Here is a 19,471-nt window from a genome sequence, read left to right as displayed (position 1 = left end):
TGCCAGTGAGGCAACGATAAAGTTGTGATTTAATTATTTGCAATTCAGCTGACTTCACTTAGCTTAAAGGGCTGCCTGCCTCCACCTCCTCCGCTTCCCATCTCACTAATGCATTGATAACTAAATGGGCGTGATGACTCAAAGAAACTTGATTTTACTTTCTGTTTATCAGTGAAACAAATTAGGAAAATTAAATTATCTGACTGAATACACAGACTTAGAAGCAAATAAAAGTAATGCCAGTTTTCTGGTTTACAGCTATCCTTTTATCCTATCACTCCACTCAGATAACTTTATTTTTTTCCATCTGATCCCAGTCTAGTGTCACTGTTTAGCAAAACAGTGAGTCTGACTGGTTTCACTAAATGCCGTGGATTGAGAACACGTTTCAAAAAGTCAAACGCAAGGCTTTCCGAGTATCTTGACAAATCCTACTTGATACCTGCCCTCAAGGAGGAAGTGCTGAATCGGCAGAGGCAGCATGTGGGGGGAAGTCAGATGGTTTGTAGAAGCAAAGACTAAGCAAACAGCTTGTCTTAGAAGTGAGAAGTTGTTGCCTCTGGGTTTGACTCACAGCTTTGCTAAAGTCCCGATGATTTTCTTCTTGCTTGCAACAGTTTGTATAAGATACAGGTGTAAACAGCTGGCTTGGACACAGCCAACACTGGATCCCAATGGCTGACTGATGGCTGATCATCCTTAAATATCTTCCTGGGGCAGATTCAACAAAGTGCCTCTCCTGCTCCACTAGATCCCAAAGTGCTCTATTGCATTAGTAGTTAACCATCTATCATGTTCAAGAAAACAGTTCCAGGTGATTTCGTGTGCCATCTTGCTGGAAGCAGGTCACCTTTCCAATGTCTGAACACTTAAATGCACTGAGATGCTGACACGTGATTGGCTAATTAGATATTTGTGTTAAGGAGCTAGAAGTGGTTCATTTCTGAACTGTGTCATGTCAGGTGGCTTTTAAATGGACCAGAAATCTGTTTTACTTTGCAGTAACCTTATCTCTGCTAATCTCATAATGTGTTTCAATGTATTTTTAATCTTTGATGATGATAATCAACAGTGAATTTATGGTAGGTTTATAAAATATTAAGTACATACTTCAGGTTAAGAGGGGTTAAGAGGTATTTTTGCTGGCGACAGGTGTGTTTGATGGGTTTACACAGTGTTGAGTGGTATTATTGAGAGATATCAAAAGCATGTGTGCATTTCCATTAGTTTGCTGCATCCTAAGTGTCTCTTTAGTTATTTCCACTGGCCCATCCTAATTTGGGGCCCCATCATTCATCGGATGTGTTTGAAATCCTCACCTGGTTTCCGACGCTGGAAAGTCGGCGCATAAAGATAATTAAATGTGCGCTCAGTAACAAGGTCACGTTCACATAACAGTCTGGGTTATGCTGAGCTCAATCCATTTAATTCAGGAAATGAATGTTGAATAGAAAAATAAAAGTTTTCCTGTCTTTCTTTGCTCCTATTTAGTCAGAAGTAATACTTTCCGTTTACTGCTTTCAGGTTTATGAGTTTATTTAAGCAGTAGTAGAAATGCATAAGTGCTCTTGTGCTTTCAGAAGAAGCAACAAAAAGGAGATTTCCTTCCTTCGTTTGAGAGCTCATAATTGAATTGTTTAACACAGGCGAGTCACTGTCGGGCAGTTTCTTTTGTGTCGATTACTGACAAAAGCCTGACTAACCTGATCACTGAGCCTCCACACTCAATTTTCGCTCATTTTCTCTGCATTAAAAAGAGCACAGGAGTCTCTGTCGAATTCCTTTGTGCGATAATCCAGGGGGAACGTTAACACACAGAAGCTCAGCAGACCTGAGATAAATCCTGCCGTCGGGGCCGGTTGCTGTGGCTTTCTCCTCTTTATCTTCGTGTAGGCTTTAACAGAAGGTGTTGAAAAAGTCAGCCTCAGGTCAGCTCTTAGGTAGCAGCAGTAACAGCACAAACAACCAATTTATGTGGCAGTGCACTTCACCTGTGACTGCGACCTGCTGTCACATAGTGAGTCACTGAAAATCCTATTACCCGATTGCAATATTACATGTGTTAATTAATATCAGATAAGCAGGATATTATTATGTTAATCATGATGACAGTGAGCAGCATTAACCAGCAGGCTGGCTGATTGCTGCTTTTGTTGAAAGAATCGTTTCTGCTGTTGGATGGATGAAATTATATTTCTAAATAATTGTAAGCCAAGGATGTCTGTATGCAATGATGCTGAACAGTCTTTTTATGGGTATCTAATCATATAAATAAAGTTATGTTTAATATTAGTGTCACAGTTTATGCCACCTGTGGCTAATTTAAATTTTGAAATTGCCTAATTTCTATATTAAAACAATAAAATATTTATTTAATATTTAATTTAAAATATTTAATATTTATACTAATCAGAAATTCTCTCACCCTGAACAGTTTGAATGCAGCTTGCGCCCCCTGGTGGAAGCACAGTCACATCTGTGTTGCGCACCTGCTGTTAGCTCGCACTGTCTCTATCTCTGCTCACACCTCATCTGTCTCTGTGTCTGTGCTGTGCAGGTCTTCCAGAGCAGTACTACAGTCTGACGTGGTTCCTCAGTCCAGTTCTTGGCCTCTTGTTCACTCCTCTGATCGGCTCGGCCAGTGACCGCTGCACTCTGCGATGGGGCAGGAGGAGACCGTTCATCCTGGCTCTCTGTATAGGAACACTGATTGGAGTGGCTCTGTTTCTGAATGGATCACTGATAGGTACGTTTTTGGGGGGGTTTTTTTCTTAATGAGACATTTTCTGTGTGCATTAGCTGAGAAGAGAACAACAGAGCATTTATAGCAAACTTCACTATAGGGGTCAAGAGTTCAGGATTTTCCTTTGGCCATAATATAATAGTGTGACCCATAATCAAATGTGTGCCTAATGCAGAACAATAGTGTACGGGGCCTGTACACATCTCTAAATATAACCAAATGAAATGTCAAAGGAGTTATAAATAAGAGCAAGAGGTGTGTGAACAGTTTTCTGTCAGCAAATTCTATTCAGTTTTACTCACATCTATTCTGTTCTGCCTCTATTCTTCTGCAGTGGCACCCGGGTCAATTAAGGGCACCAGGGAGGTGTGTGTGTGTGTGTGTTTTTGCTGGGAGGGTTAACGTGGGAAACAAACAGTGACCTGTCTGAGAGAAATGAGTGAATAAATAAGAGAACGTGTGCGTTTCCATGTAAGTATAGGCGAATGTGTGTGAATGAGCCAGGACGACATGGGAAAGCTGTAGTAACCTGTGAATGAATGTGTGTGTGTGTGTGTGTGTGTGTGTAGCTGTAAGTGAGTGTGTGTGTTGACATGGGAACACAAGAGCAGGCATTTCACAGGGAAATGCTTCCTGTTTGCTTCCCCCTTTCTACCAATCACAGTTCACTTCCTGTCTGGGTGCCTTGCTAGTGCGTACTGTGGCTCCATTGTCCCCCCACCCCCTATGCACACGCATACACACAAATACACAAAACACCCGCATGTACACAAGCGCACATACTGACACGCCGCTGTTCTTTCTACGAATGTTTCTATTTCCCTGACGTTAATGGATTTGAGTTTGTCATGCTTAGTCACACTGCCTCGACAACACACAATACACTCAAAGTACACACCCCACTGCACACTGTGTTGTTTACATACATTTATACAGCTTCAGGCCCTCGGGGTGCTGGGGGGGGTGCAGACCGGGTCACAAATGTCATGTGGTACACAAGGTCACACACGACATGCAACGCAGTATGGGAAATGTGCAGTGACCTGTTTGTGTCTATAGCTGCTATTGTCATTCAGTAATGTGCTGTTAGCTCTTACCATGCTTGGTTACATCAGCATAAATTTATTTATTTTTTTCGTTGTGCTACACATTTCTTCTTGATAATTATTGGCCTTTTTATTTTTGTATTTCTAAACCTAAAGTAAGATAAGCACTGAAAATCATCTCTGTGTTTCTCTGACAGGTCTGTCACTCGGTGATGAGCAGGGGAGACAGCCAATAGGGATTGTTCTTACTGTGCTGGGTGTGGTGGTGCTGGACTTTTGTGCGGATGCCACAGAGGGACCAATCAGAGCATACCTGTTAGACGTGGCAGACACAGAGGAGCAAGACATGGCACTGAATATCCACGCCGCCTCTGCAGGTACAGCTGATGATAAACACAGCGATAAAATATTTTCCGCCATTACTGCGAAAGAGCAGAATTCACCTCTCGCGTGTTTGTTGTGTGTGTTCTTGCCCGCAGGTCTAGGCGGCGCAGTCGGCTACGCGCTTGGAGGTTTGGACTGGACGCACACGTTCCTCGGAGCAGTCTTCAAGTCGCAGGAGCAGATCCTCTTCTTCTTTGCAGCCATCCTCTTCTCTGTCTCCGTCGTGCTGCATCTCTTAAGTATCGAGGAGCAGCAGTACTCTCCGCAACATGACAGGCTCGAGCAGGTACTGAACTGTGAAGTTCAGTTTTAGCAGAAATAGACTTTTTCAGTGACTTCACAGAAAACATCCTTTCACTGCTCTCTCGACAGGAAAGTCTGGATCCTGCCCACCTTCAAACATCGGCCAATGGCAGGGCTGGACTTCTCGGCGCCAAATTAGAAATGATCGGTGAGGATGATACGGTAGAGAGCTACGACCTCTATGACCCATACGAAGATGACCAGTCAGAGCATGGAGACATGGACTTCCTAGAGGCGGAGCTTGTGAGAAGTAAGTTCAGAAACTTCTGGGGGTTTTTTTAAATTAGCAAAATCTATTTTAAATGGTTTTCAATTCAAATGATCAAAAAAAGATGGTCACTGTGCCAAGGGAATCCAAATAAACCCGAAGTTAGCAACATATGTATACTTTTTTGGTGTTTGGTTTTTATGTTTCCTAGGCAAAAAGAGAGCAAAAGGAAGTTCAGGATCCGTGTGACCATATGTCACAAAGACTTTTATTTCCACTTATAAGAATGCTTAATTGCTCTTTCTCTCTTTTTTTTTTCCAGTCATGACAGGGCAGCTGTAACTTCATCCCTTTTTCTCTGCCCTGTTTCTTTCGCTTTTCTCTAAATTTCTGACACCTAAACTGATCGCATCACCTCCCTCTCTTCTTTCTCCAGGTAAAAGCGACAGCGTCCTCGCCATGGCAGACGCAACCCTCGATCACCTCGACCACGATGCGATGTTCTTGTGCCACATAGAGCCTTCCATCTTCGCCGATCACCTCTCGCCCTATCACGGCTCACCCTCCACGACCGCTTCCTTCTTCAACCCCAATCGCAGCACCCCACCCCCCCGATTCGCCAGCATCAGACGCAGCAGCAGCACGGGAAGTCAAGACTTCCTCCGCCCCCAAAACAGCAGTAATCAAACGAATGTTACCACCCCCAGGATTTCCCGCCTCTCAGCTTTCCTGCAAGAAATGGAAAATGACGATGGGCAGGAGGCGCTGCTGAACAACCAGCTCAACGAGCAGCGGACGCTGAACGGGCGGCTGTTAGCCAGCGTTACTAATACTGACAGACTTGGCACTAACAGGCTGAGCTCCAAAGGACAGGCACACCGTGCTGGAATGGTCAAAGGTCAGCATCTTTACGTTATTATAGCCATGTTGTTGATATATGTTAACCCAGTCATATTTAGTTATACTGGGAAAGTCAGATTTGGTCATGTGAAATTGTTCTGATATAAACAACTTTAGTTTAGAAAAATAGCACAATAATGCTAAATCAGTTTCTTTAAATTTTAGCATGAAAGACCTGGATAATTTCCCTACAGTGTTATTATAGTAGTTATTAAAAGATGAACCCATTAACAAACTCTCTCTTCATCCAGCTGCCAGTACTGGAGCTCCTATGAGACAGTCACGCCACCGCCACACCTTCTACCGCCAGCCGTCCTGCACTTTTTCTTACTACGGCCGCGTGGGTAATCATCGTTACCGCTACCGCCGAGCCAATGCAGCTTTTCTCATCAAGCCGTCCCGCAGCATGAATGACCTGTACGAAGTGGAGGCCAGGCACAGGAGGAGGAACAGGCAGAGGAACAGACACCGCAGCGGGAACACCAACTCCTCCAGCGGGGACACGGAGAGTGAAGAGGGCGAGGTGTGTGGATGGAGGGGTGTGATGCTTAACGAGTCTGTATTGTTTGTCCTCGCTGGTAACTGTAATGTGTGATGAATTATCTTCTCCCCTCAGGTTGAGACCACCGTGCGCCTGCTGTGGCTCTCCATGCTAAAGATGCCCCAGGAGCTGCTGCGGCTTTGTGCCTGTCACCTGCTCACCTGGTTCTCCATCATTGCAGAGGCGGTCTTCTTCACCGACTTCATGGGACAAGTCATCTACCACGGAGATCCTAAAGTATGAGAAACAGTCAAAAATGCACAGATATACATACATTCACTTCATCTCACTTTACTTTACCAACATATACCGTGTTTTTTTTTTTTTTAAATTATTTACCCTAAAAACATTTATCAATCTTCTTTCAGTTTTTCTTTTCTTTTTTTTTAAATGCTTTGCACAGGCTTCTTTTCATTTCTCTGATTTTTGTCATTTATTTTGCTGCAGGAGGATAAAAAAGAGCAAAACAGTCTCCATCTTACGTAAAAAGTGATGTAACTAAGCCCAGTTTTCTGTCTCACAGGCTCCTTCTAACTCAACCTTATTGGATAACTATCACAAAGGAGTTCAGATGGGATGCTGGGGCCTGGGTATATATGCCATGACTGCAGCTACATGTTCAGGTAGCCATGCGCAAGAGCACATGCTCACATCATTCAGTTTTCCTGGTTAGAAAGTGGATTTTCTTTTAATCATTTGAGTAAACAATCCACAAATCTCTCTTTTCTAGCTATTCTTCAAAAATATCTCGACAACTTTGACTTGAGCATTAAGGTTATCTACATCCTGGGTACACTTGGATTCTCCATAGGTATGAACTGCATTAATAGACCACAGTAGAGTAGAAAAGCACACTGGATAGTCAGTAGTGCCCTAATCTCCCTCTTTTTTGTGTTTTCCTTCATAGGAACTGCAGTCATGGCAATTTTCCCTAATGTGTACGTGGCCATGGTGATGATCAGCAGCATGGGCATCATCTCCATGAGTATCTCCTACTGTCCTTATGCTCTACTGGGACAATATCACGAAATGAAAGCGGTACAGATATATTCAATTAAAAAGGCTGAATGATCTAATATAGATATGAATCTACAAAGATATGAATTAATGCATAGTTAAAGAATAGCTAGTAATCTACTTTTTTTGTTAGAAGATAATTATCATGTCTTTTGGGACTAATAACTTTCTTTGCATTTTTCAGTATATCCAGCACAGTCCTGGCAACTCTCGCAGAGGCTTTGGCATCGACTGTGCCATCCTGTCCTGTCAGGTGAGCGTCGAATAAAGTTATTTAGTTCTGCCACTTACATTCATGTCATATATTGTATCGAGAAAACTGTGTTGTGATTCTTCAGGTGTACATCAGCCAGATATTGGTGGCCTCAGCTCTGGGTTCTGTAGTGGAAGCTGTTGGCAGCGTTCGTGTCATTCCCATGGTGGCCTCTGGGGGCTCCCTCCTTGGATTCTTTACTGCCTGCTTCCTGGTTATTTATCCAACTCCAAACAACGGGTGAGAAAACTACACGTTCTTAGCCATAAAGCAATACACACACAAACTAAGAAATAGGCCTCTACTGAGGTTTTGCAGTCAGATGATCACTAACGTGACATTAACTTGTTTGCCATTTTGGAAGTGGGACAATGTAGGTTAAACCACATAAGGAACCAGTCACCTAGACTTAGGGACCTGTCCTCAACCATCTGGCTATCAAAGGTTGCTAGGAAAAAACTGCTCAGGGTTGATGACAGTTGCTGTGAAACATAGCCCCAGTCACGCAGGCCTACTCCAACTAGACTCCAACTACTCCATGAAAATGTGATGACTGCAGTGCTAATGCACAACTTTTACTTTGAAAGTGAACCTTTTCAAGTTTACTACCATATGGTGAGTTGTTAGTGAGTATTTGCAGATGGATTGCTGTGCTCCATGGAAAATACTATTAACTGTTGCAGCCTGCCAGCAGTTAAAGCCATTACAAGGAAGTTTTCGATGTAGCACCTACTTTGGGACCAGTTTCAACTAGCAGCAGCCAGCAACCTACAGCAACCACTTGCTCATCAGTTGAGGAAAACACATTTCTTCCTAGCAACCTCACATCTAGTGTGGCAGCAAATTCTCAGGCAATTTGTGCATGACATCATACAAGAAACTTCTATAGATAAAGGCCTAAATATGGTACTCATGCCTGCGCTTTAAGTTAGCTTAACGTTGAGACTGTTTCATTTGACCTACTTAATCTGTAGCTGTTTTTAAGCCCATTGTGAAGTCCTAACAAATTTTATTTCAATTGTCAGGGACGGGGAATCAGCCAAAGCTTCAGAGAAACGGACTTTGCCATCGCTGGAAAATCCCAATAGCGGCGAAGGGGCTGTTACCGTAGTGATTGAGAAACCCAGCTTCCTGAAACTCAACAAGGAGGGGAAGGCCACCAGCACTACTGCTTCCTGTCAGGTGGAAAATGAGTCTGCTCTGTGATTGGCTGACTGCGCCGACAGACACTTTGCTGCAGAAACAACTTGATTTGTCATTGCTGATGGAAAAGACTCGAAGGTGTGCCTTGATGTGAATTTGCTTTGGTCCACTCTTGGCATTTGTTCTGGCTTTAACAGGGTTTTTATTTTTTATTTTTAATGTCACACTGAAGAAAACATCACAGTCTACCGTGGGACCAGCGTCACATTAGACCAACTTACCCAACAAAAGTCATTCTGGTCCCAGTGCCGCTTCAGCTGTTGACGAAGTTCCTTCCACTTATCCCTTACGGACTTTTGATCAATCCGTCAGGGTCGTCCAGGATTGAGTAATTAATTGGCCGTCGTTTTAAGGAGAGGTTGTCTCCTGTCTCTCAGGGCCTCTAGGAGGTGCTACTGAGCAGCCACCTGGACAGGAAACTTCAGGGGACTCACATACTCATTCAAACCCTCACACGCTCACATTTCCTCATCTAAGTTCAACACAATCGAATGAACACCCTAATAATGAACTCTATCGATGAACATTAGTCCTTGAAGCTGCAATCATTACAAAATGCTGAAAATCGTTCTTCCGCACTGTGGAGTCAGGTTGATTGAGTTTTTGCTTCGTGATGTGGACGCTGATTTACGAGAATGTGTGTGTCTGCTGACTTAAAACACCAAAACAACCCCAACAACACAGTCGGCTTTGCGGGACATTGCAGCGACACTAGCTTTAAGACTCTAAAGACTTTTGGAAGTGGCATTTTTTGAAATCGCAAGCCCGAAGCCTGGTTCCTGGGGAATTGATTGACCATAAAATTGATGCTGTTGCCCTCTTTCATATGGCAGGACTGACAAAATCTTTAATTCAGCCTTCAACGCGGGGGAAAGAGGACAATAATCCAGAGGATCTGCTCAGAAATATTGAGCATGAGAATAAAGTCGCATGTATATCGAACGATAAAACGACAGTCAAAACATACGCATGTTTACCGGGTGAAATTCGACAAGCGTGAAAGTAAGAGCCTAGATGCAGTGTGTGCAGTATATGGGGCATTACAATCAAATATTGTTTTCAAGATTTAGTGAGGAACCACAGTGATGTTTCTGTTTGTTTTGACTAATCAAACTAACCTATGCTGCATGTTAGACTAGCTGAGGAGCGACAAACCAAACACCAGAGAGGAAAAGAAAGAGGAAACAGAGTTGTTCTCCTTTTCTTTACTTTTTCGCTTATTTTTTTGTTTGTTTGTTTTAAAAAAGATACTGTCAGCATAAAGTTTGCCACTCACTGCACATTGTTGGAAAAGAAATGTCACAAGGTTCAGCTAGAACAGCGTTACCTTTTGGATTTGGGGTTCTAATATTTTTTATGGATGCTGAATTTTATGGAAATGTTTAAAAAAAGGCAAACAAATCTCCATTGTGTTGACAGGAGTCATTTATGACAACAGTTTAAGGCTTGTTGCGTAAGCTTCAAGAGAAGGTCATGGCCCTGTTGTGGGTCTTTCCACATCACCAAAAGAAGAACAGAGTAGATTCTATATTTTTCAAAGCAGACCCGGACCCGGTTTTAAGCTCTGTAACTTTCACAGAACAAAAGATAGCACCAAGAATTTAGAGTTTCACTAATTTTGATTGAAGTGTTGTGACATTTATTTTACAATACAGTCAAAAGGCTTTGGGAAAAATGGTTAAATCTGCTACGGTAGCCACAGCAAAGGAAGCAAAACTGCCGAGTTTAGCAATCCTTAAAGCCGGGATAGATACGAAGACCTTGATGACTGAGTGTGCGATGACGTTAAACGATCTTAATCTTCTGAATGTTTCTTTAGCTGATTATGCTGGACATGTAAAAAGTCATTTTAAAGTGTTGTGTTGTTTGTGCCCCGATAAATCAGGCCTTTAGTTGCAATAAGGACCCTTGTTGATCAGAGTACTGTGCAGAGCTTGTGCAGGCTGAGCAGGGTTGTTGGTGGTGGTGCATATTTTTGGGTCAGTTTTCCTTTCGTTTCAATCAGCTGAAGCAAGCAGCTTGAAGGGAAACAAAATGTAAATTGCAGTGGGGGTGGTGACTAAATAGAAAGAACTGTTTGTATGTATGAACGTATGTAAAGCATTTAGTGGAAAAGGTGTTTTTATTTTGGGGGTTTTTTTTTCAACTTGAGCGACTTTAGAAGAGAATTCAGAGGATGTTTTTTTTGGAGGGGGGGGATGTGTTTGTGATTTTTCACTCTTGTGCAAAGTTTAACATTTTCTTCTAATACTAATTCGATTCCTTCCATACTTTCAGGTACATTGAATCAGAGAGTAAGATAAAACGTTGCTAAGATTGGATGTTTTAAAAAACGGCCCCCTGCAGCCATTAGCGCAATAAAATATTCTGAATAAACATAAAAAAATAATTTAAAAAATCAACTTTGGGGTTATGGAGCTTTGCATGCGACGACAACGATATGCATGTTCAGAACACCAAAGTATGACTGTACAAATCACTCGAGCTCTTTTCTTTAATCGTAATAGGTCAGGGATGTATTTTCTAATGCACGGCAGGATGTTTGTGTCTTTTTGTTTTCGTTTGAACTTAAACGTGTTAAAAAAAAAAGAATTAAACGCAACATGTACTCTTTAAGCTGAAGCATTGTGCTTGGTCTGGGTCAGTACACTCCTAACAGGTGAGCGAGTTTTAAACATCCACTTTATCACTTTTCAAGCTGGAAAGTGAAGAAATGTGTTACAGGATGAGACGTCGTTCATTACAAGTGTAGGTTAGAGACTCCTGGCCGTGAATACTTGAAGTGCAACTAGAGTGTTTCTGTTCCAATGCAGTGAGGAAGTAGTTGATTTTATGGGGAAGTGGGGGGGTTGTTGTTCCAATGATGTCCCAAGCCTTTTATCACAGACTCTGGGATGTTCCGGCGACTCGGTTCAGCTCAGCCGCTTCGCTTGGCCTGCTGGGAGATTGAGTTCTTAACCTCTGATTCCATCTGGTGACTTAAAATGTTAATGTTTTTTTTGTTTGTTTGTTTGTTTGTTTTAAAGTCAACGAATGTGAGTTTTGTTTTTGGTTTTGATGTTTGACGATCCAGGGTGGGAGTCCTGACATTGCACAGAACTTGCACATAAGTAAAAAAAATAAATAAATAAACAAGTAGAACTTTATTGCAAAAGGAGGAAAAAAAACAAGTAACTGTGGATATTTATTTTTTGAGCTTTCTTGTCTATAAAGGACATTTAGTTTGCAAATGAGTAAATTAAAGCTATTCTATTTGCTGTTACAGGTGAACTGGACTTTGTGTGTGTGCGTGTGTGTGAGAGAGTGTGTGTGTGTGTGTGTGTGAGAGAGTGTGTGTGTGTGTGAGAGAGAGAGAGCATAGGTCCTCTCACAGCTGGCAAAGCAAAAAGACAGCAGTGTGTTAAAACTGTCATCTCAGTGTTCACTTTTTGGTCCTGGTTCTCTGTTCTGCAATCACCTGGTTTACACTTAGCTCTGGAATCGATGGTGATGATGCCTGAAGTCTTTTTTTTGTCTCTGTTCTGTTGTATTAATTCAACTAGAAACTTTTTTTTGTGTGTGTTGTGTTTTATTTGAATCCTAGGCAGAGCCACACACGTCAAATTTTGGCCTTTGTACATTTTCAGTGTTTGCTCTCCACCGTCCGCATCACTGAATGAATGTGGAGACGCGGTGATGCTGTTTCATATTTCCTGGCAGCAGCGTGACGGCCATGCAGTCAGTCCAGCCTCTGTGCATGCGTGTTTGTGTGTTTGTGGCTCTGCCTTTAGTAAACTGTGTGTTAATGACGGAGGAGAGCGATGCCTATATACTTTGATTTTCATAGAGATTAAATCAAGATGAATACTTAAAGAATGGGAAAGTAAATATACGCAGTGTACTATATATAATATGCCTTGTTATTTGGAAAAAAAAGATGTAAATATACATATTTCTCTTTTAGTTTCTTCTTTTTTGCTGCTATAAAAAAGATGATTATTTTTGTTAGTAGTGTTGTTTTCTATATAAAGTCTGTATATATATCTCTATGTTATGTAAATATGCTTGAGCCTTCATATGTAGGACTCTGGATGAACACTGTATGGAATGCACCTTAAACTCTGTTCAGAAGCAAACAACCAATGACGTTTTTCATCATTTGGCATTTTCACTCAGAATTCAAAATGTGACAAGAATCAATAATAAAGAAGGGTCTCACCATACAGGCAAAAAAAAGAGAAAAAAATCTGCTCTGGATGAAAATAAAAGTTCATTTGATCAAAAAAGATTTCTGCAACTGGGAGTGTCTCACTTCATAAAGACATAAATATACAGTGATACCCACAAAATACATGTTTTTATATGCAATAATAATCAGAGAAACAAATTCATTTAAAAAATAGAACGTTTTTAATACTTAGAGGAAAATGCTTTGCAGTGCATTTAACATGAGTTGAGAAAGATGCTCAGAAAGGTCTTGATCTTGAGTGTAGCTGTTAGTTTACTCTTATTAGTATTACATTGCAAAATTTTTTACCACACATGTAAATAATGAAATATTAAGGGATAACAGTGTCTAAAAAACATGTTAATAAAATGCACTAATGTCCTTCTGTATATTGTTACCTCACTTATTATCTTTAGGGAGTCTTAAGCTTTAAGCAGACTGGTTTTATCAGGCTTGATGCACATTTTCTTGCAAGTATACGAGCATCTTATTCCTTGGAAAGTAAGATTTCTGTAAAATATTAATTACATGTTAATTAGAGAATTTTCATTCTTTATTATAAAGATTTGGCAAGCATTTCCAAATCGTACTTTTTTTTTTGTAAAGGAGGTATTTAGAGTATTTTTATCTGAAGAAATGATAAAACTCAATTGCACTTCAACAGAAACAGAAATCTGCACAACAACTAAGGGTGTAATTCCCCTGTAATCAAATGTAATTAATTAATTAATTTTTAAAAATTACAACTTTAAAAAATGTATTTGTATTTACATACAAATACAAATTTGAGTTGTGGATAAGTCATTTCGAATTGCGCCTAAATTCTGGGTATTTTACAGGAAAGGAGACACAAAGTACTTGAATTACTCACAGAATAATTTGTGTCTACTTAAAAGTTAGGCGCAAATCAAAATTACTGATACACTGTGTAAGATTACTTAGAAACCACTTAAATTTAATTACAGTAATTAATTGTTATAAAGTGTTATTTAGTTTTTATACTAAAAAAATAAATAAATTGTGATCCATTGAAGCTAACGACCAGGTTTACTCCAAAGAAGCAAATATAAAAATAATTCTGTCTTTGTGACCTCGCTCGTGTTTTTGTTTGCTTGTTTTTTGTTGGAATGCATGTGACTGTTGGTGATGCAACCTGCTGGTCTGCAGTTTCAAGACATTTTTTCATGTGCCAAAAAAAATCTGTACTCAGCATCTTCAAAGCAGCTAATTTGGTTTCCCATGATGCATTGCGGTTAGACCGCTGAGAAGGAAGAGGAAAACTGGGAAAAACATTTTGTTGTGCAGAATCAGATTTCTAGCGCACACAAACGCACACGCACATGCACATGCACACACTCGGTCAAAGCTTTGGCTGTTTCCATGAAGAGAAGCCAGAGAAGGAACCTGAAACTGGTGTGTGTGTTTAACCCAGACTCATCATGTGGCAGCAGGGCCAGCTGATGGTAAGTATTTATGTGTGTGTGTGTGTGTGTGTGTGTGTGTGCGCGCGCGCATTGGTATAAAGTTGCAAGCTAAGGTCATCGCAGTTACGTAACGTGAACTGTGATGACCTGCTGCTTCTCTGGAAGGATGATGGAGGGAAATGCCGCTCAATTTAATGTCTCACATTCCTGCTATGACTGACACCTCATAGCTCGACTCTAATATCGTCAATGAAAACTAAACAAAGAGTTTTATGCACTTAATACACAAATCCACTGAAATCTTGTGTAGGAGAGTAGTCATAAATCGTTTTTTAATTTATAAATTAAATTCATAATTCACAATTTTTTTCACCCTGCTTTAGAACACACAGATATTTCAGTGGATAACAGCAGCAGCTATGAAATAACATAATCTGTTATTGGGTAATGTTATTTTTCATGAACAGCTCCACTGTTAATCAGTGCCAGTGTGATTGTTCTGGACGACATTCTTCCACCGCAGGGAGATGCTGTCCTCTGGTGGAGTACACCTAGTACCAGGTTGGACCCCATTTCTGCCTTAATCCTTTGTAGCACAGATTCATCAAGTGCTGCAAACATTCCAGAGATTTTGGTGCATATTGACACGACAGCATCAAAGTTACTGCAGATTTGTTTGGCTGCAATCCATGATGTGAATCTCCTGTTCCACCGCATCCCTTTACCAGTGCTTTACCTGAAACAGCACTTTAATTGCAAAAAGCACCACCATCTCTGCATTTTCTTTATATAAATCATTTATTATACTAAACAAGATAAACAAGTCAGTAAAAATAGCACACACTGACTCAAAAACAAGCAATGCTGAGACAAACAAACAAGGAGAAGAAGAAGAAAATGAATTTATGATAAAGTGACTTTATGTTAGTACATAGTTTGATTGATGCATCCATTTCTTAAACATTTAACTTGCATCTACCAAGTCCTGAATTATGAGGAAGATGTGTGATCACAGCCTCTAAAGTGTAGCCTAAATTTAAATCCAGCAAATAACCTGATGTACTAGAAACAAAGCAGTGCTTTTGTTTTTCATCATTTCCTGTCATTGTCATGCTGACATAAGTCCATTTAATCATTTTTAAATTATTAACAAGTCATTAAAAGAACATCACACTGTGTACCCCTAAATGTTTATACACACACATTTATCCTATTTATGTGTCTCGAGACTTCAACCCTCTGAAAGTCTCTTTTCTTTGCTCATAACTCTTTCTGTTATTCTTCATTTTAATGTTGCAAATGTCATTTTTGAAGGCTTTCAACATTCAGTGTGACTCAATACAGACATCTTGATGAATCAGAGTCAAATGCATCCTAAAAAATCAAAGCAGTCAAATAAATGGTCTACAAAAGTACACAAAAGGAGTATTTCCATTCTAAAGCGTATGACTTAGTCACGGTAGTTTACCTACTATACAACTGTTACTATACAACTTTTTGTTTTTATTTCTAATGGAAAATTTTTAGTTTAAAAAAAGAGCGAGAAAGGGAATAAAGGGACAGGTAAAGCCTTGTTTAACTCACATGTGCAGGAATTTACAAAGAGTGTTAAAGAAGTATCCAGACAGAACGATGACTAAATAAAAAGCTTGTTTGTGAATAAAATGGGTTTTTTTTCCTCCCTAGTCAATCTGAATTTTTACATCACAAACTTTGATGAGGTGCCTCTGGAACACAAGCCAAACATCAACTCCCCACATACATAGTTTTTTTTTCTGTGTGTAATCCAGCAGCTTTTGAAACTTGAAGCAGTGTAAGTTCATTGGTTTCACAGCAAAACAAAGTCGACATGTGTCACTGTCTCCAGCTGTCTCTCTGAACTGTGCCATCACTGGTTTCCGAAACATGGCCGCCTGTCCAATCAGAGTGGTGTGCGCTGGTTGTAGAGAGGGGTGCACTTGTGAGCGTTAGTGTGGCTATGCTCTGAGCTATCGCCAGTGCCGTACCCGAGCATTTATTCAGCGAATTCCTCTCCCCTTCGATGCCACTTGTAAACCCCACCTCCCCGTCCTCCTCTCTGCCTCCCCTTCTCCTGGTCCTCCACATTCTCTTGAAGCTGTCCGTCACAAAGCAGTAAACCACTGGATCCAGGCAGCTGTTCAGGCTGCTCAAGGTCACGGTGATGTGATAGGCAAGCACATCCCTCGCCCCTTGCCCGGGAGCCTCCCCCGTCACTCTGAACTGGAAGTAAACCAGCACCTGGCGGACGTGGAAGGGTGTGAAACACACAGTGAAGACCACCAGGACGGTGGCCAAAAGCCTGATGGCACGAGTCCTCCTCACCCTGCTCTGGTGGGGCATCCCGCTGTGGCTGGAGGAGAGAAAACAGGTGACGCGTAGAGTGAAGACCACCACAGCGAGCAGGGGGAGGAGAAACTCCAGGATGGTGAGATAGAAAAGGGCAGGGAGGACCATGCAGGAGGAACTGAACTCCAAAGCTGTGGTCTAGAGAGAGAAGGAGAAAGAATTCTATCATGATTTAGCCTTTTAGCATTTTTAGCTTGTCTCAGCTTGACAGCCTTGTCAGCTCTTCTTTAGATCCTGACTGTTCTGTAAACCAAGACTCCTCCTACTTTTCTTGCAACCTCATGAAAATCATTATTGGATTAATTGACGGTCATCACTGATAAGTTTTAATACTCAGGATAATTTAAAATTGCCCCCCCCCCAAACTAAATCTGTGTCATTAACCAATTCATAGACTACATGATGAACTCAATTATTGCAATTAATTTATTTCTCTTTTTAGGTTTATTTTGTGGATTTATACACTGAGAGCTCATCTTGTGTGCGCTGTGTTTTTAGTGTGTCTCTTCACCTGAAAAGAGTAGGTGACCACGACTGCAATGAACCACACGGTGGCACTGACACACCTTGCCGCTCCTATGGTCCTCCATCGATGAAGGGTACTGGATGCGTGGACGACAGCGAGGTACCGATCGATACAGATGCTGAATAGAAATATTGAATATCAGTGAATATTGATAGAGGGGACATATTATTCCAATTTATTTTTTGATAAATTTGAATACTAGGCTTCTTTAAGGCTTCACTCCTTAAAACCCTGACTTTCTTCTGATTGGCTGCCCCTTGCCTGGCTTCCACAAACAAAAGCTTCTATCATCTCAGTCCAAGCCTGAGAGGACGGTATAAGGAAATCCATGCCAAAATGATATCACCTTGACACAAGAACTTCTGGAAATCAAGAAATTAGACCAGCCAGAAGCCAAACTCTTGGTCCACAGGGTTATCTGTGTGTGTTACCACATTGAATATGAGCATCCAACTAAAAGAATGCACATAACTAAAAATAATGAAAAGCACAACAGCTCCTCGTTATGTGACAAATGAGGTTATGACTCACCCACCTGGTCAGAAACAGGATACTACAGTACATATTGACAAAGTAGCTGAAGGTGTGGACGTATGAGCAGGCCACACAGCTCCCTCCACTGTGGTACAGAGCGATGCGAGCTGGCAGCGACAGAGCCACCAGCAGGTCAGCCACCGCCAGGTTTATGGTGTAAACCACGGAGGCTGAAGAGTGTGCAGAGGCACCGCAGAAAACGTAGAGAGCCAGGCTGTTGAGGACCACCCCAACCACCAGCATCAGACAGTTAAACACCTGCAGCAGGGAGGGATGGATCCTTAGTTTATTGGTCATGCAGATTAAATAGATTAAATTTCTTGGTAAATTTAATCTATTCAATTTATTTAGGCGGGGTCCTTGCTTTTATCTGCTTACCCTAAACAAGTGTAAAAACAACTTAAGGAACTGCACAGAAATAGCAAATGCTGGAGTGTAACATAAGATTTATTCAGCATTTGATCTTACCATCAGAAAAACCCAGACGGTGTAGAAATCTTGATACAGCTGCATGTCCAGGTGGGCTAACCTGTGCAGGTTTGTGGTCCCCCATTCCTGGTCCCAGGTGTTGCAGTTAGTTTGGTGTGAGTTGAAAAGTGACAGGAGAGGCTCAGCAGTGGAGCTGGAGCTGATGTTGGCGAGAAGGCTCTCCATTGGTTGGAAAAAATGAATGACAGGTAGGCTGGTGAGAATCAGGAAGTGAAGATGTAAAAAAAAAAAGAAAAAAAGATTTACAATGTTTTACTTAAATCAATAAATACAAATAAAAACAAATTACAATGTCTATATTATGTTATGTCAACTTTAGGGGAATAATTCCTTTACTATAGTAGTAATCTCAACTGGAAGTCCAGTCTAACATCTGCTTTCACACTTTCAAGGTATTATTCCATGACAACAATGCAAAATCCTTTAGAAAGCTAGTTATTGGAACTGGGATTGTGTTACCACACTGTTCATGTATGAATAAAACAACTGCTTGTTGTTATTTTCAGGTTAAAACCCCACAATAATAATGAAGCAAGTGGACTAAATAAAGAGAAATACAGTCACCTGGACATTTCATTAGGCACACCTGTTCAGCCGCTCATTAACATTAATATATCTAATCAGCTAATCATGTGGCAGCAACTCTCTGCATTTGAACAGCCTGTTCAGGTCAAGCTGAGCATCAGAATAGGGAAGAAAAGTGATTTGAGTGACTGGACGTGGTATGACTGTTGGTGCCAGATGAAGTAGTCTGAGTATTCCAGAAACTGCTGATCTACTGGGATTTTCCCATGCAACCATTTCAGAATGATCCAAAAGACGAGAAAATATCCAGTGAGTGGCAGTTCTAAATAAGAAAATGTCTTGCTGATGTCAGAGGCCAGGGGAAACTGACCAGACTACTTTGGGCTGATAGGAAGACAGTATCTCAAAAATACTCAAAAAGAACAAGTCAAGAGCTTTTTTTGGATGCATAACATGCTGAAGCTTGAAACAGATTGACTACAGCAACAGAAGTCCATACTGATTGCTACTCCTGTCACCAAAATTGTACAATGCTGTCTGGTCTGATTAGTCTCAGTTTCTGCTGGTAAGGTCAGGTTTGGTGTAAACAACATGAAAGCATGGATCCATCCTTTCTGCCTTGTACCAAAGGTGGTAGTGGTGATGATGTAATGGCGTGGAACGAATTTTCCTGGCACACTTTTGGCCCCTTAGTACTGAAAGATGATAGTTTATTGTTTCTGACCATGTCCATTTATGACCACAGAGTACACATTGTCTGATGGCTACTTCTAGCAGGATAACAAACCAGGCAACAAAGGT

The 19,471-nt window shown here is 41.1% G+C and overlaps 2 protein-coding genes across 3 annotated transcripts in view; one reads left to right on the top strand and one right to left on the bottom strand.

Annotated features, from left to right (window-relative positions):
- The window catches only part of slc45a4a (solute carrier family 45 member 4a), a 54,023-nt gene extending 41,158 nt beyond the window's left edge, over positions 1–12,865 (top strand). For both annotated transcript variants that reach the window (XM_080296407.1, XM_026155556.2), the window contains 13 exons: positions 2,558–2,746; positions 3,987–4,166; positions 4,269–4,459; positions 4,546–4,726; positions 5,121–5,582; positions 5,836–6,107; positions 6,201–6,362; positions 6,649–6,748; positions 6,856–6,936; positions 7,033–7,163; positions 7,327–7,395; positions 7,481–7,635; positions 8,421–12,865. In XM_080296407.1, coding sequence (XP_080152533.1) covers positions 2,558–2,746; positions 3,987–4,166; positions 4,269–4,459; positions 4,546–4,726; positions 5,121–5,582; positions 5,836–6,107; positions 6,201–6,362; positions 6,649–6,748; positions 6,856–6,936; positions 7,033–7,163; positions 7,327–7,395; positions 7,481–7,635; positions 8,421–8,601 — 2,354 coding nt within the window. In that variant the 3' untranslated portion in view covers positions 8,602–12,865. The remainder of the gene's footprint in view (positions 1–2,557; positions 2,747–3,986; positions 4,167–4,268; positions 4,460–4,545; positions 4,727–5,120; positions 5,583–5,835; positions 6,108–6,200; positions 6,363–6,648; positions 6,749–6,855; positions 6,937–7,032; positions 7,164–7,326; positions 7,396–7,480; positions 7,636–8,420) is intronic.
- A 2,143-nt stretch (positions 12,866–15,008) lies between these two features.
- Positions 15,009–19,015, bottom strand: LOC113014901 (G-protein coupled receptor 20). Its single transcript, XM_026156710.2, has 4 exons — positions 18,125–19,015; positions 17,658–17,914; positions 17,108–17,240; positions 15,009–16,734 (listed from the first exon to the last, which is right to left on the bottom strand). Exons 1-4 carry the CDS (start codon positions 18,308–18,310, stop codon positions 16,084–16,086), a joined length of 1,227 nt encoding a protein of 408 aa, XP_026012495.1. The 5' UTR covers positions 18,311–19,015; the 3' UTR covers positions 15,009–16,083.
- Between the last annotated feature and the right edge of the window lie 456 nt (positions 19,016–19,471).

This window comes from Astatotilapia calliptera, chromosome 22 (genome assembly GCF_964374335.1).
Source record: "Astatotilapia calliptera chromosome 22, fAstCal68.1, whole genome shotgun sequence".
Classification (NCBI taxonomy): Eukaryota; Metazoa; Chordata; class Actinopteri; order Cichliformes; family Cichlidae; genus Astatotilapia; species Astatotilapia calliptera.
The sequence above is the reverse complement of the archived record's forward strand: the minus strand, read 5'-3'. Positions and strand labels throughout refer to the sequence as shown.

Bases quoted from the DNA above. Each gene is read 5' to 3' on its own strand.
- LOC113014901 (XM_026156710.2), bottom strand. From the start codon at position 18,310: ATGGAGAGCCTTCTCGCCAACATCAGCTCCAGCTCCACTGCTGAGCCT. The intron at 17,241-17,657 runs GTGGGTGAGTCA...ATTTCTATTCAG, and splicing joins AGTATCCTGTTTCTGACCAG to CATCTGTATCGATCGGTACC. The intron at 16,735-17,107 runs GTGAAGAGACAC...TTCTCTCTCTAG, and splicing joins TGGTCACCTACTCTTTTCAG to ACCACAGCTTTGGAGTTCAG.